This window comes from Dysidea avara, chromosome 3 (assembly GCF_963678975.1).
Source record: "Dysidea avara chromosome 3, odDysAvar1.4, whole genome shotgun sequence".
In the NCBI taxonomy this organism is placed as follows: domain Eukaryota; kingdom Metazoa; phylum Porifera; class Demospongiae; order Dictyoceratida; family Dysideidae; genus Dysidea; species Dysidea avara.
The window spans coordinates 23,910,896-23,925,957 of NC_089274.1; the positions used below are offsets into that span (position 1 = coordinate 23,910,896).

Genomic DNA, 15,062 nt, shown 5'->3' on the forward strand with positions numbered 1-15,062 from the left:
TATTGGAATTTAATTATAGACAAATGAACATCATGCAACATAATAATAATACATTAAGCACACAATTTGTTGTTGTTAAGCTACAATGATTGGGTTTAATCTATACACCAAAATTTAGCTTGAGAAACTTCATGATACTTGTAGTTGTAAAAACAACGCTGCACTGGTGACTCTTCAATGAATGATAATGACAACAAAGTGTCAATTTGCAGATCTTGCTGTGAAATTGATAAGCTTATTGCTCTATTGTTCTTTACAGAAACAGTCGTGTTTATTATTAGGTCCTTAACTGGAGTTCGTGTAGACACTAATATGGTTGTAACAGCACGTGGAAGTCCACTATTGTGATACAACAATCTGTAACTGACAAGGTCAGTAATGCTATCTTCAACTTCTACAATATATGTATATATGAATTTTGGTACAAATGGACATAAAAAATGATGACAAAATTCTTCCTCACTAGTAAAGAATTGCCCAATCTCAAACTGTGATGAATACTTGTTGACAAGAGCTAATGCACTAGGAACATCTTTTGATGTCATTTCCCTCCAACCGGACATTTTAGAAGCACTAAACAGCAGATATTGTGCAGGATGAAAAGCAACACAACTCCAGGTAGTAATCATTGCCACAGGCTTCAAGAAACTATACTTAAAGCCCAGCAACATCTGATTAACTTGATTTATATTAGCCCTTCGCATTAATTCCTTATACAATACATACCAAAGTCTCTTTTTACTTTCATATTTTATGTGACAAGTAATTTTAGGATATAGAAAGGTAACCGATACTCCTCCAACACTCACACAAATAGGATAAGCCAACACTACACCTACAAGTTCACCATTAGTTGTTCTGATACCAAATTGCCACTCGCTCCTTGTGTGGGGGTGTGTGGTAAAATAATAAAACATCATAGAATTCATAGAGACATTTTCATTGATATTCATGAACTTAATGACCTCTTCAGCATTACTACTATTTAGTGTAACCCACTGAAATCCTTTTTGTAATGAGTATGGCTCTTGTCTAACATGTTCTGGTAATGGTTCAATAGGACCAACCTCCCCTACCTCTTGTCCACGCCACAAAATAGGAATACCTGCATATTCATCTGCTTCCTCACAGACCAGAGACTTGACTGCTAATGATGACAACTCATCATGGTTCCTCTTCATTGAAGTATATGCTCGGTAAACTAGTTCTGGTGGTATGAACCATGTCAGTTCAACACAACCTGTTTTAATGCAAAACAAAGCTAATTCTCCTTCATCTATGTCCAACACCTCCCTTTCAATTTTATATTTATGCTGCAGCAAGTCAAAAACAGTTAGATCTCTTGGATGTTTATCAAATTTTTCTTCTAACTTTGTAAACCTTGTCATTGGCTTTATAAATATACAAGGAATTAATTCACTGATCTTTTTTGGATAATATGCTTCTTTGAAGTGTTCTAACCATTCTATTGCCTCAGGTGACCCAGTTGCATATGTAAGTGCTTCAAGTAATCTAGTATCAAACCAGTTCCAGTATTCAGATTGAGCTAGTAAGTCCAGCAGCTCATCAAGTGTACTAGTACGTTTTATTTTTGGTACTAGTTTTCTAGGAAGATTACTTCCTAGAGTATTGATCCTTTGGACACAAGCTCTTCGTAGCTGTGCAAAATTAGCAGTTTCCAAAATGCTTTCAACTGCCGTTGTGGTTCTTGCAAAGGCTGCATTAATATTTAAACCTTTTGAAAATTTAACTAGCTTTGATGTACTTTGTCTGACCAGATCAGAAGATGGTGATGCTAATGTTTAAAAGTCACAGTTAAACACAGTAGTATACAGCAATATTACACTATGTAAAATATGACTATAACTATACATATAGGAGTTTACCAAATCCTATGGATTAGGGAACATTTAACTCTGTAAACAGTGAGCTTCAAACATGGCTGCCGTGTACGCTATATCAAGCCACACTACTGTGTGTAGTGTGGCCAAGAAAGCTGGCGTGTCACACTTTGAGTATATTGACAGGAAGAAAAAAAAGTGGCATTTTCACACGTGCATAGTTCCATGGCCCCTTTTCCAAAGCACTCCATTTTTGCATTATAGCTGTCTGCCAGGTGGAATAGATCACACAGCAAATTGGATTAAATTCACAACAGCCTTTTGCGATATGGGTGTTCAAAGTTTCAGTGTATTTTTTGTTCAGTTTTTTCCTTCTTATGCTGTACAGGGGCTATGGGGGCTTCGATTTCTTTTTGCACACTTTGTGAAAATTGTTATAAAACATATATAAATGTGTAGTATATAAATGTGTAGTTTGATTGTCTTGATTTTTGGCACAAATGAAGAGTGTATAAAGATAAATTCATGTACCAAGTTTGCTGTGAATCTGATGAATATCCAAGGAGTTACGAGCATTATTCACGTAAAAAATACAAACTTTTGTCACGGCTACACGGTAAACCGAGTATAGGAATAACTTGAAAATTAGTGTGTACATAGGCTGATCATCATAGCAGTGCCTTTTGATAGTTTGAATAGCAATAGAGCTACAGCTACAAAGTAATAAAGCATATCAATTATCATCTGAAAAGTGAAGTATCCATTACATTGTTGTCAGTAATAAAGCATATCAATTATCATCTGAAAAGTGAAGTATCCATTACATTGTTGTCAGCTATGTTCAACCCATTACACAGCATTTCAAATCAACAACTGTTCGAAAAGCACCTCTGCAATTCATGCATACCAAAAGAAAGAAATGGGCCGCGCTCCCCAGTTATATCAATTATCATCTGAAAAGTGAAGTATCCATTACGCTTTGTTGTTGGCTATGTTAAACCCATTACACAGCAGTACAAATCAAGAACTGTTCAAAAAATACCTCTGCAATCAAAGTAGCCACTATGAAAAATACAGACGATTTTTGTTACAAAGGGAAGCCATCACGTGCTACTGCCAAATCAACACTTTTTGCTGTCAGTAAAGGTGAATGGGACACAAAGGAGGACACCGGTAAGTCCATGAAGAATGCATTGTACATACTGCAGTATGCCAAAAGGCACCTCTCGGGCTGAAGCAACATTGAATAGTGAAAAAATCAAGCCCGTAGCCTTAACCGTTATTGAGTTATGCTTGTCTGAAGGCATCAGTCAGGCAGTCAGTAGAAAATTCCGTTAAATAAATATTTTTAAAAATTCCATAGCAACTTGTTGCAAGTGTTTCAGGTTGATACGAAAGCTTGTTTGGGTTTAGTTTTACCTAACCAATACTGCCTCATTGTCGTCTAGGAAAATTGAGGCTGGTTTTTGGGCGATGTTATTTCATGGGCCATGCCTACTCCTTAGTGGTTCCTACTATACAGCACCATTGCACTGTATGATATCCACTATAAAACTGCAATTGTCACTGCAAGTTCAAAGGTGTCACCAGTGCCATAATTTGCATATGGCACAGCTGCAGACTGCAGCGAATGCATATAGCTTATAATGCACTGGTTATGGTTTTGCAGACCACAATGAGTGCATCATAAGTTACAATACACTGACCGCAGTGCAATATACAGATATTGCACTGGCTGCGGTTTTGTGCAGCATTGCACAAGTGCCAGCAGCCAAGACCACTATGACACCTCACCTAATAGGTGGAAAGACGCCTCACGGTTCACTTGCATACTTTTATAGCCTAACATGTAAAAGTTGATTGTGGGATCATAGCGTCACCAGATGCCACTGGATCAAAGGTCAACCAAGCAGCTAATGATGGTCGAAAAAGCCAACACGGTGGCCAAAACTCTAATCCACACACACACATGCGCACGCGCGTATGCACGCACACACACACACACAAACGCATGCATGCACACACACACACACACACACACACACACAAACGCATGCATGCATGCACACACACACACACACAAACGCATGCATGCATGCACACACACACACACACACACACACACACACACACACACACACACACACACACACACACACACACACACACACACACAATATAAACATGCTTATAAACCTTACTAGTCTGATGACATGAAAGTTTAGATTAAACCGTACTCTCCACCTTTGGCAATGGGTCAATAAAACTATTATATTCTAAATAATTTTCACCATTACATTTAATTGTGGCAGCCAGTTTTTGTCTTACCACTAGATTCGAGTTTAGCCAGTGTACATAGTAATAATTAGACTAGTAGTGGTTCAGTAGTTAGGTTTTGTTTACTTAAATCGTCTATTAGCTGCTTTTCTTTGTTCGATAGAACAATCACAGGCATCGTATGCTGAGTACTACACAATGATTGAGAGCCGAACACAGTGAATGCAGGTTAGTACTATATCAAACAGTACGGTCGTACCGTTTAAGTAGGGATCCATGTGAAATTTTTGCGTGCCACCCAAAATTCTGCCTTTAAAAATCATCCTAGAGATATCTTATGAGACGAAAATCAACTTTACGGAATAGTACTAGTCCATATAATACATAAAACAGCATTAAATACAACAAAACACTTACAGGTGGCCGGATACAGAATTTTTAAAAATCACCAAAACTTGAATTTTAGACTGACTGCCTGCCTGACTGACCAGTCACAAGCCTAGAGGCCAAATGAAGCAGTGCACGGCCACCATTTTATGCCACAATAATAAACTCACCAGTGGGATGTGCCTTTTGGGGTTCCGACGAGTGTGTGCCCTCTGCGCCTTGTCTTTTCTTTTATCTTCAATCAGGCTGCTTGTCTTCTTCTTCATCCAACGAAACCATATCGAGGCATTAATTTTCCATATCAGCACTTTCTTTAAGCAGCATAATAGACGCCATAAGATTATTTAAGGCGCTTAGACTATGCTACTGTACAGAGGTACCGATACTAGACAGCTTTCACGATAGGTAACAAGACCATGCCCATTCTTCATTCTATGCATTATTGATCTATCAATTGAGACCACAATGACACACCCCTTTTACGATAGCTGTATTTCAGTGACCACACACCTTCAAGTTGGAAGGCTGACTCGAGATACTCTAATCAGTAATTGACCGAAACTATGCCCCTTTTTGGGCAAGCGCACATCTTTGCAGGCTGATCGTGACTTGAGATACTCTAATACAGCAGTCATCCTAATAGAACAGTCACATGCTGTATGCCTTAACAAAAAACTAAACAAACTAGTATATTAAAAATTATAAATTTAAAAATATAAAGTAGGGATCCAAGCGATAAAAAGTAGTGAAACAAGAGATGAATGATGGTAGCTATTACAGCATAACTCGGTGGGAAATCCCTACTTTGACATGGTATAGTAATTGTTTTGTGTTCAATGCCAAAGTAGGGATTTCCCACCGAGTTATGCTGCAATAGCTACCATCATTCATCTCTTGTTTCACTACTTTTTATCGCTTGGATCCCTACTTTATTTTTAAATTTATAATTTTTAATATACTAATAGCCCATAGCATACTAGCTTTAGTCACACGCAACATCTCAGGTGGCTGCATTACTGTAGAGGGAATGTCACCACAACGTTTGGCTTGGTCACCATCGATGTTGGAAACCTGGCCTTTATAAGAGGTGCAGTTGTCCTGCGAGACACTCCCTACCTACGTGCTACATAACAGTTATACAACATATACACTCATGCTCTGCCTGTATAAATTATAACTGTATACTAAATTCTGGATGAATCTGCTGCAAATTCTTAACCTTGCTTGACGAAAAGATTACACTGATATGCATGATGGTTGAAACTAGTGGGAATTCTCAAATTAGAATCTGATTGTAATTCCAAAATCTAGGAATAGCAACTTGAACCAGCATGTTTGGTTATCCCAGAAACACATAACAATCATGTAAATCTACTTTTAAACATACTGGTACTGTGCGATTTTTACGGAAGGAAAAATTGACAAATTCACACTTAATTCATCAGCTTTATGAGTTAAATGTTGATGAAACTCAAAATCATAGATCTAAATACATACTTTTAAAGGTGCTGATGGATGTCTGACAAATGTTGACGATGTCAACTTCTTTTGTCAAAATTTCTTGTGGTATGATACATTTACCAATTCTGAGTATGACACGTGTTAATTTTTAACAAACATCATGTTTACCTGGAGTGGGAAGAACTCCAAAATGACCATGTGATACATTTAACAGTGACGATGTTGTCGCTTCGCTGATGAACTTTTTAATCTCTCCAGCTAGGAACTTCACTGGAGGGTCACCACTATTCTCCATCACTCTTAGCATTTCATCAAACTGTCCAGTGTATCCAATCTCTACACCTGGCCTGATCACGTGGTCTAGGAAGTACTCCGCCTTCTGTTTCTGTGTGTCCAACGCATCAATCTTCGCCTTGTGATCACCAGGTAGAAGATTATGAGAATATAAATCACTCGATATATTATTCATCGGTAGCACTTTCACTAACTTCGCATAGAACTTCGTGAACGTTTCTTCGGCCATTTAATATGTCTTCACCTCGGCGATACCTCGGCCTTCACCAACTTTACTACGATGCAGTTCGACTACACGTGAATAATAAATTATTAGACAAGAAAAGGTACTGAAACGACCCCAAAAATCGAGGGGGTTACGCGAAATTACACGCCCACTATCTGGCAACTCGTGAAATTTTGATGGGTGGGGGCTATTCTACGGAAAGGAACGGAATCATGGGCTAAACTACGGAACGGAACGCTTTCTCAAAATGAAGCCTGCAGCTTACCATTGCTGAAACTTCCCTTACAAGTTATCGATGGACCTCCAGCCGGTGATTAAACCATAGATAATGTATGCACCCGATTCTCGTAATATATTCAGGTAGTTATCTGAGGAAAAGTCACGTGTTATATCAGGCAATACCTGAATAGTATCACCGTGTATAGTCGCACGTTTGGGTAGCGCTGCTATTATTACCATATTGAAGGATGCGGGTGTCAGGAGTAGTGCCTTGACTGTCTCTCCGGATGTATTGGAGTTTAGTGAGATTGGAAGTTTATTGTGAGTTTAGTGTGAATTTAAAGTGCTTGTGTGTTGTAAATGGCCTAAGGCAGTGTGTCATCTTACTCTACGCATAGATACTATCTATGCTCTACGCTGTATCCTCGACTGTATCCATACCCTGCAATATGCCTGATCATAGATAGGTGTCACACACACGAGACTAGGTCTCATGATGTTCCCTTGGATTTTCCTGTCCCACCGTACTTGCATGAACTAGCAAACATGTTGTGATACCACAGATGCAAGGAGTGACTTGTACAGTCACCACTTAAACTCTGACCATGGGAAAGGCACTAGACGTTAACTACAGTCGCAGCTCCGCCTGCAGTCCATGCCTGTGCAACACCATGCAATGCAGCAGTCATGATTTCATTAAAACATTATGGAAACACCACATTATTATTGATGTAAATGTTCAGGCCTGTAGAAAATGTTGTGGTTCTGTCCCATCATGATACTGTTAGTAAACTATTGACTCTTGAATTGTTACTCATTTTTTATTTCAACTACTGAGTTGGGTTCGCTAGCGTCTGAAGGCTGCTTGTCATTAATAATGTTTAAATCACCTTGATCGTTCAATGTTAAATCACAAGCCACATTTCTAGAACTATTTTAGTGCTTCCTCTATTGCTGTATATCATGACGTAGGCAAGAAATTCATGCATATTAATTTATCCTTTTAGCAGAGCAATTTCATGGTACTACAGGTACGATAGGCAATAGAGTGTATAGCAGATACTTTTTGATCACAAAAAAGAGATATTGTACGTGTTAGACGAAACTGACTCAACCCAATGACCACCTTTCACACTGTATGCGCCAACCACACACACACATGCACACACAAACTCAATATGCAAAGTGTTAGCCACTAGAGTTCACTTTTACAAGGACTACACCATGCATACGGTTTTGAAAGTATATATTCGTAGCTGTGTAATGCAGCTATGTAACTTTCTGCTTGGTATACCACTATTTTAGGCAGAGCATCATTTATTGTCATGTGTCTGGCACACATCAAGAAAAAATGTAGCCTCTCAGTTTGCCTTGTATTGGAGAGTAACAGTAGACCCTGGCATTACCTCAATTCATTAAAATTCATTTCAGAAATTTTAAACTTTAATATGGTACTCACAGAGTGCACAACTGCGTCCATGCTTACATGTATAATATATAATTTCAAGTGAGATTATAATGTGTTATTCATTGTATTTGCTACTATTGGCACAGGTTAGCCTTGAACCCAACCTTATCTACTGACAAAGCAGATAGTATAGGTGTGTAGTGTGTCTGTGTGTCTAGTGTCCACCCAGCTGTTACATCAATGGCCACCTGGTATAAACCAGGGAGGTATACGTAAATGCCAACTATCCATGTATCGCAGAGTGGGTGAATGGGACTTTGGGTGTCCATACCTTCACCTGTGAGACATGATACAGTCTCCTGTGAGTAACTGGTCCTGTCTCAGGATATTTGCTGGTGTTGACTCATATCACCTGGGTAATGTACAGGTGTTCCAGTGCTGGTTCACTGCATGCATGTGTGTGTATGTGTGTGCATTAGAGAGAGAGAGAGAGGCAGAATAGCCAAGTGGCTAGAACATCATCCTGTTAATCAAAAGGGTCATGCCCGGTTATGCTAAGTTGTTGTTGTTGTTGTTGTTGTTGCTTTCTTAAACAAAAATCTTTACCCATATTGCTCCTGAATACTCGGCTGTAAAATGAAGACCTGGTGACCTTGTGTCAACTGGGGAAGCAGCTCTAACATTAATGGGTACCTGGTGTTTTCTGGGGAAGCTAATACCCAACTGTCGTTGTCTCTCTTAGGGGTGTAGGGGTCATTGTGGAACTTCAGGTTCTGTGACTTCTCTCTGTGAGACTTGGGCAATCCTTGTGTGGCTTACGAGTGCTGTACTAAGAGGATTTTCCTGCACCAAACTCAAATAACTGAGGCTTCCCAGTGCTAATTCGCTGGGGAGCAACAGCTGTGTTTCACTTGGCTGCTGTGTTTTGCTTAGCTGCTGGTGACCTTCTTTTTTTTTCTGTAGTGTGTGTGTGTGTGTGTGTGTGTGTGTGTGTGTGTGTATTTGAAGTAAGTAATTAGAATAATCAAAACAATTTGTGCATTGTATATACTCACCTAGGGATGGGTGGTATTGCATTTTTGAAGAACGGTACGGTATTAGGAGAAATACTTCGGTATCACTAAATACCTTATAAAATTGGGTAAGCTATGATTTGCACTTATACCCACATTTTTTTAAAAGAAACAAATGAAACAACAATATTATTGTGCCGCAAAGTAAGTTTTGAAGTATCCCAAAAAGTAAAAACCATTGTGATTACTTCAACATGCACTCACAGCTCTGTGCTTGTCCACAGCGTAATTATGGTTGTATGAGGCTTGACTTCATGTACGTATGGTCATCACTAAACCACCAAAAATTAATTACTACATCAAATTCGGTATTCGGTATTTTTAGAAAATCACTTTGGTATCTGAAAAATACCTTTTTAACTACTAATACCTAAAAACCTCCCAACCCTATACTCACTATCCACAAAGTGCACATTATCCCCATTAGGTCCAGTCCATTGCTTGTCTGATATGCATAACAATAGTTCTGCCATAGAATAATTATTTGTTACATTTTGAGATTTTTCTGCTATGGGTTGTTTATGTATGTAGTGGCTATATTTTTCTTTTGTGTTTGGGTAGGATTCCTAGCAATGGAGTAAGCCCAATATAATTTTCAAATCAAACCACGATAAGGTGCTCAGCTGAGGGGTACACTGGTGACCCCAATCCTCATGCATCAGCTGTTGTCACCCTACTTACTTGTTCACTTGGTGTGGTGTATTTTGCTTACAAACTGGATGACAGGACACATAGACTGAGCTTTACACATAATCCATACAGTATCTACATAGTTCTTGCAATGCATATTATTGTTTCACAATTTTTGCTATTTAGTCTTCGAAAAGTCATGCATGGAGTATTTGATTAGACAATACAGTAATGCTGTAGTATTCATAAATTTGTATATCTGGTTTCTTCATTACTACAGCACTTGGTATAATAGTAGATTTTTAGCTTTGGTGATGGAGCAATTAGGGGCGTAGCCAGGATTTTTTTGAAGGGGTTTGGAGTTAAAGTGGAATTCCTTAAGGGGAAGGCCTGGGTGCTTCCCTTAGACCATGTTTGAACGAAAATGAAGTATACATAAAATGTGCCCTTAAGCAGTAACATCGAAAGGTGTGGTTTGTGCATCTAACTAACTAAAAACTACACAGTGCTGTTTATGCAGCTTATGAAACTATAAACCAATTGTAAAACTAATTAATCTTCACTTCCAGACAGCATACTGACAGCCAACTTCAATTTCATAGCACATGGAAGCCCTCCACACTCAAGTCCCTTAGCAGTTGGCAATATTTCTTTCCAGGCATACATTATTCTCTGCCAGTCCTCCTGTTGATGGTCTTGGCTTGTACTCCTATGTGTTCGAGACATCACGTGCCCACAACATGTAACAAAATAAACAAACCATTCTTCAGTTGAATATGCATCAACAATTCACAGTTTGTTCTAACCTGACACATGTATAACACGACCACTCAAGTTTAGCAGCAGCTGCCTTGTAATATGTCTCAACACAGTCCTTCACCATTTCACTCACACCATTTCAACCATGCATCATGTGCACAATTGATCACGTGATGTAATAGATAAAATTTGCAATGGTTCAGCATTAATGTGATGTGACCCTCAAGAGTAGTACAGAGGAGCCGGTGGGGTAAGTAGCTACCAGAGAGCTCCAGGGCTGTAAGACTTGGTACAGTGTATGATTTTTAAAAATTCTGCCTCTGAAAGGGGGGTTCGTCTGAACTCCCCTGCCTACGCCCGTGGCAGTAGGTACTTTTAGCTACAAGTGCATTTGTTATGGTTGTAGTTTAAATCGATGGCAACTGTGTACCCTAACTAAGATTTCTAGCATCATCTTTTGAAAATATTGGTGCGTATATAGTATTCGTGAAAACAGTCTCCAACATTTCCTGTTTCAAGCCCCGTCCGTCAGTGAGTCCATGGGTCTAGTCCATGAGATGCATTATGCTCATTCACTTATAAGTTAATGGTCAGCCGGTTCATTCATTGTCATTCTCATGAGTGACCGTAGCTTTCCTCTGGCCTTTATTTAAGGCCAGGTATTACCATATGTATGTATGGTGATGATAGTTTCAATCGGATAAAGATTGGGACAGCTGTGTGATTTGTGTTAGCACAAGCACAGCTAAGAACAAACTACTTTTGCAGGCATATATATATAATAGTTCTATAGCCTTTATTTTGTTGAGTACATTACAATAACTGTTTTTTTTGGTTGCCAGCAAATAAATTGTTGCTGACATGAATGCATGTAGGATATGAGTATCAATGCATAAAATTACCATAAAATATTTCCCTGTGAATCCCTGTGAATGTGTGAGTGTAGTTTTTACTTTTTGTCAAAGCTGGGTCTATTGGAAGCTTTATCATGTGATAAATAATTTCAAGTATGAAATGGAGGATAAGCAGCCACCAGAGAAGACAGCACTGCTAATAACAAAGTGAGGACTGCCCAGGGAGTCTTAATTATAATCCTTCACACTCCATTAAAACATTCTTTCCATAATTTAAAAATTCAAGAATGCAATTAGCATTAATTCTTTATGATGGTGCTGATTTCACAAGCAATTACCCTATAATCCATACTGAACTGTAATCACTTGCAAGTCCTTGTAGGTATTTTGTCATACTTGTTTAAGTTGGGCCCTAAATAATAGTTATACGGGCACATTGTGGATTCTATGAAATTTATAAACCCGAAGTCCCGGGTTGTAGTGCACGAGCGAAGCGAGGGTGCTACTATGGGCCTGAGGGTTTATAAATTTCATAGACTCCATATTGTGCCCGTATAACTGTTTTAGGCTCTATTTCACGTTACACTCTAAATAGATTATTTTGTCACATGAGGATGCATAGTTGCCATGGTGCTAGTATTATCACAATAAAACCAGCCACTTTTGCCAAGCCTACAGCAGAAACAGCTGTGGATGAGGTAAGTAATCTGAGTAATGTTAAATGGAGTCTAAAGCAGTTACACGGGCACAATGCGGAGTCAATGAAATTTATAAACCTGAATTCCCGGGGTGTAGCGCACGAGTGAAGCAAGGGCGCTACTGAGGGCCTTTTCTAACTCTATTTAGACTATTATTCATTTCACGGCTGTTTCTGTTGTAGGTTCGGCAAAAGCGGCTGGTTTTCTTGCAATAATACTAGCGCCATGGCTACTATGCATCCTCACGTGACAAAATAATTGTGCTTGCTAAATCATGCACGTGAACAATGCATAGCGATTGGATAAACCTAGATTTTGAGCATGTTATATTGTGCCTGAAGGCATGGTAAGCTGTTTGACATGCAGTAATCTATTTAATGGCAGTGTAGCCATATATATATATATATACATACACTAGTCAGTGTGTTACAGCACATAACATGCTGTGGTTTATGTAGGTGGATTGTGGTACTTCAGTGAGTGTGAGTAAGGAAAATGAATGAAGGTATCATTCATCAGGTATGACATATATAAAATTAACAATGTGTATCAGTCCCCTGTCACTATCTGGCATTTGCCTGCAAGCTATGAAATTCGATCATTGATTTCTACAAAGCAGTTATCATACATAGCAATAAAATTAATTCCTCTGTAAAATATTTTAAAGTTTGTTTAGTAACTCTAACCCAATGCGCTGTTAAGCTGTAGGCCAGCTGTGGGCATGAACCTGGTTTCCTGAAATTGGATATAGGAAAACCACATATTCTGTGTAGTATGATTGTATGTTTGCCTGTCCACATCTTGCTTGTAAACAAGTGTGAAAAGTTTCAACCTTCATTCTCATTGTGATAACTTGAATGAGGATGGCTGATCTCTGAGAGCAATGAATGGGGCTTTCCTTGTGTGCTGCGAAGCACTTTAACTAGAATGGTAGGTGGACACACCCATCACAAAAATACTTTGTAATGAACCGTTTACTGGCTAAAGAATTTGCTTTAGAAAACATGTCATGTAGTACACCTTTGCTGTGTTTGGAAACTACTTGAGGTGGCCAGTATAGAGAAGTGATTAAGGAGGTGGCCACTACATACAGAGAGGTTGTTAAGGAGGTGGCTGCTGAGTGAGTCATTCATGTCAATGTCTGTCAATACATCTCAGATCCAGCTGCCAAGTAAAATTAGGCAGTAGGTGCATGTGTGGTGGCTACAGCTCTTCTATGCAAACATGAGTTCACTTTTCGTTGAAATTGTTTTTTTTACTACTACAGTACTCTGCTTGTCAAAGTAATTTAACAGTAAAGGGATTTTTCATTGAAGGTTTAGATGACTTAATATTTTCAACGTTTAAAGTTTACTGTAACGGTACTGTGTATTTTGCTACATGCATATTTCACTTTGCATGTACAGTGTATAAGATCTGTTTGTTTCTACATTAGACGTAAAATTATTCTGATGGGACTGCAAAGACAAGATGCTTATACATATTGAGCTAGGTAAGCTACATACATGCAGTGGTTACAGATATACGTATATTTCTACTTATAGGAGAAACAGAAAATGGTGATTCAACGTTGCTGTATACATCTGAGAACAATTATAGTGCTACTTTGACATTTACAGTGTGAATGTTGTGTCTGTATTGTGTTATTGTAAACTGTTTACACATCATGTATACATTAAATTTTCCATTGTGATTGTTTTATTCCTCACATTAGTCATAAGTCAGTACATTATGTTTATGTGTACACAGTAAGGATCCAAACATTTAAGGCAGTGTATGTGCTTACTGGAGATCCAGGCCTAAGGCTTGTTTGGAGACCTGGTATGATGAATTTCAACTGATATCACTGATGACCTTTCTACTTGTGTCAGCATAAAAGTGCCATGCATGTGTAGTCAGTGGTAGTATGTGGCATTGTTGTGACTATGGAAAGGTGGAATGATGTGATTGTTGCAAGCAATCTACTAACCACATACCAACTGTACAAATGTGACCGGATTTGCAAAAGGGGGGTCTTCCTACTCTTCCACACACATCCAGTTTGCCATTTTTGGCAATTCATATCTTTAGATTTAGAATGGAAAGAGCTATTGACTTGAAATTTGGTCAGAAATGAGCACCAACATAGCTGAATATATGGTGAAAGTTTCAGGATAATAATTATATTACTTGAACACTAAGGAATGGTCTCCCAAGTTTATGGAATTGGATGTGTGGAAGACCCTTTTTCATAAATCCAGTCACAAATAGTGTTCTTTGTAACTCTTTCACAAAGATTGCTGAAATAATGTTGAAGATGTGCACAATTATGCACACAACTACTCTTGAAAATTACGCTATTCTTAAAATTAAATACATTATAGCTAACTATAACAGATCTAGGTATGGATAATCTCAAGGGAAGTATCATCATTTAAATGCATATAAAATTATAATACAGATAATTACGTATACACTATCTATATCCTGGCCTTTCAGTTTCAGTATAAGGCCGGTAGTTTATATATGAGCATGTATGGATTATTGACCAACTGGTCCAAAGCATTTTTTTAATCTTACATTTTTGGTTATTACTTTTATTTCATTAAAAGTATACAATCAACCACCTCCCCCTAGCAGCATACTCTTTGCATACTTAGGCTGAAGAGATGGATGACTCATTGTAATACATGGCTTACTGATATGATAGCTAGATAATAATATATAGACCAGTAGTATGCATGTCACCGACCTGATTGCGATAGAATAGACTCAAGCACATTAAATTTCTTCAATTGTATAATATTTAATTTAACTTTGTTTACTCTTTCTATATATGCATGTTTTGATTTACATACTTGGATAGACTCCATCAATATCATACATGAAGTGATACAAGCAATCAACAAAACGATTGTTTTATTAGAAAGTTTAAGCTAAAATACATAATGGCACA

General features: G+C 38.2%; 1 protein-coding gene and 1 long non-coding RNA gene across 11 annotated transcripts; one reads left to right on the forward strand and one right to left on the reverse strand.

Annotated features, from left to right (window-relative positions):
* On the reverse strand, positions 1-6,670 carry LOC136250364 (uncharacterized). The gene is made up of 2 exons (XM_066042563.1): positions 6,135-6,670; positions 1-1,795 (listed from the first exon to the last, which is right to left on the reverse strand). The coding sequence occupies exons 1-2, from the start codon at positions 6,487-6,489 to the stop codon at positions 96-98; spliced, it is 2,055 nt and encodes a 684-aa protein (XP_065898635.1). The 5' UTR covers positions 6,490-6,670; the 3' UTR covers positions 1-95.
* LOC136250365 (uncharacterized) lies at positions 102-13,835 on the forward strand. 10 transcript variants are annotated; one of them, XR_010698507.1, is made up of 6 exons: positions 102-371; positions 467-618; positions 11,541-11,636; positions 12,586-12,646; positions 13,563-13,619; positions 13,672-13,835. It is a non-coding gene; the product is annotated as an uncharacterized lncRNA (long non-coding RNA). The 10 variants fall into 10 exon arrangements; XR_010698503.1 differs by lacking the exons at positions 102-371; positions 467-618 and adding exons at positions 6,647-6,796; positions 6,847-7,026; XR_010698506.1 differs by lacking the exons at positions 102-371; positions 467-618 and adding exons at positions 6,670-6,846; positions 6,897-7,026.
* Positions 13,836-15,062: the final 1,227 nt, after the last annotated feature.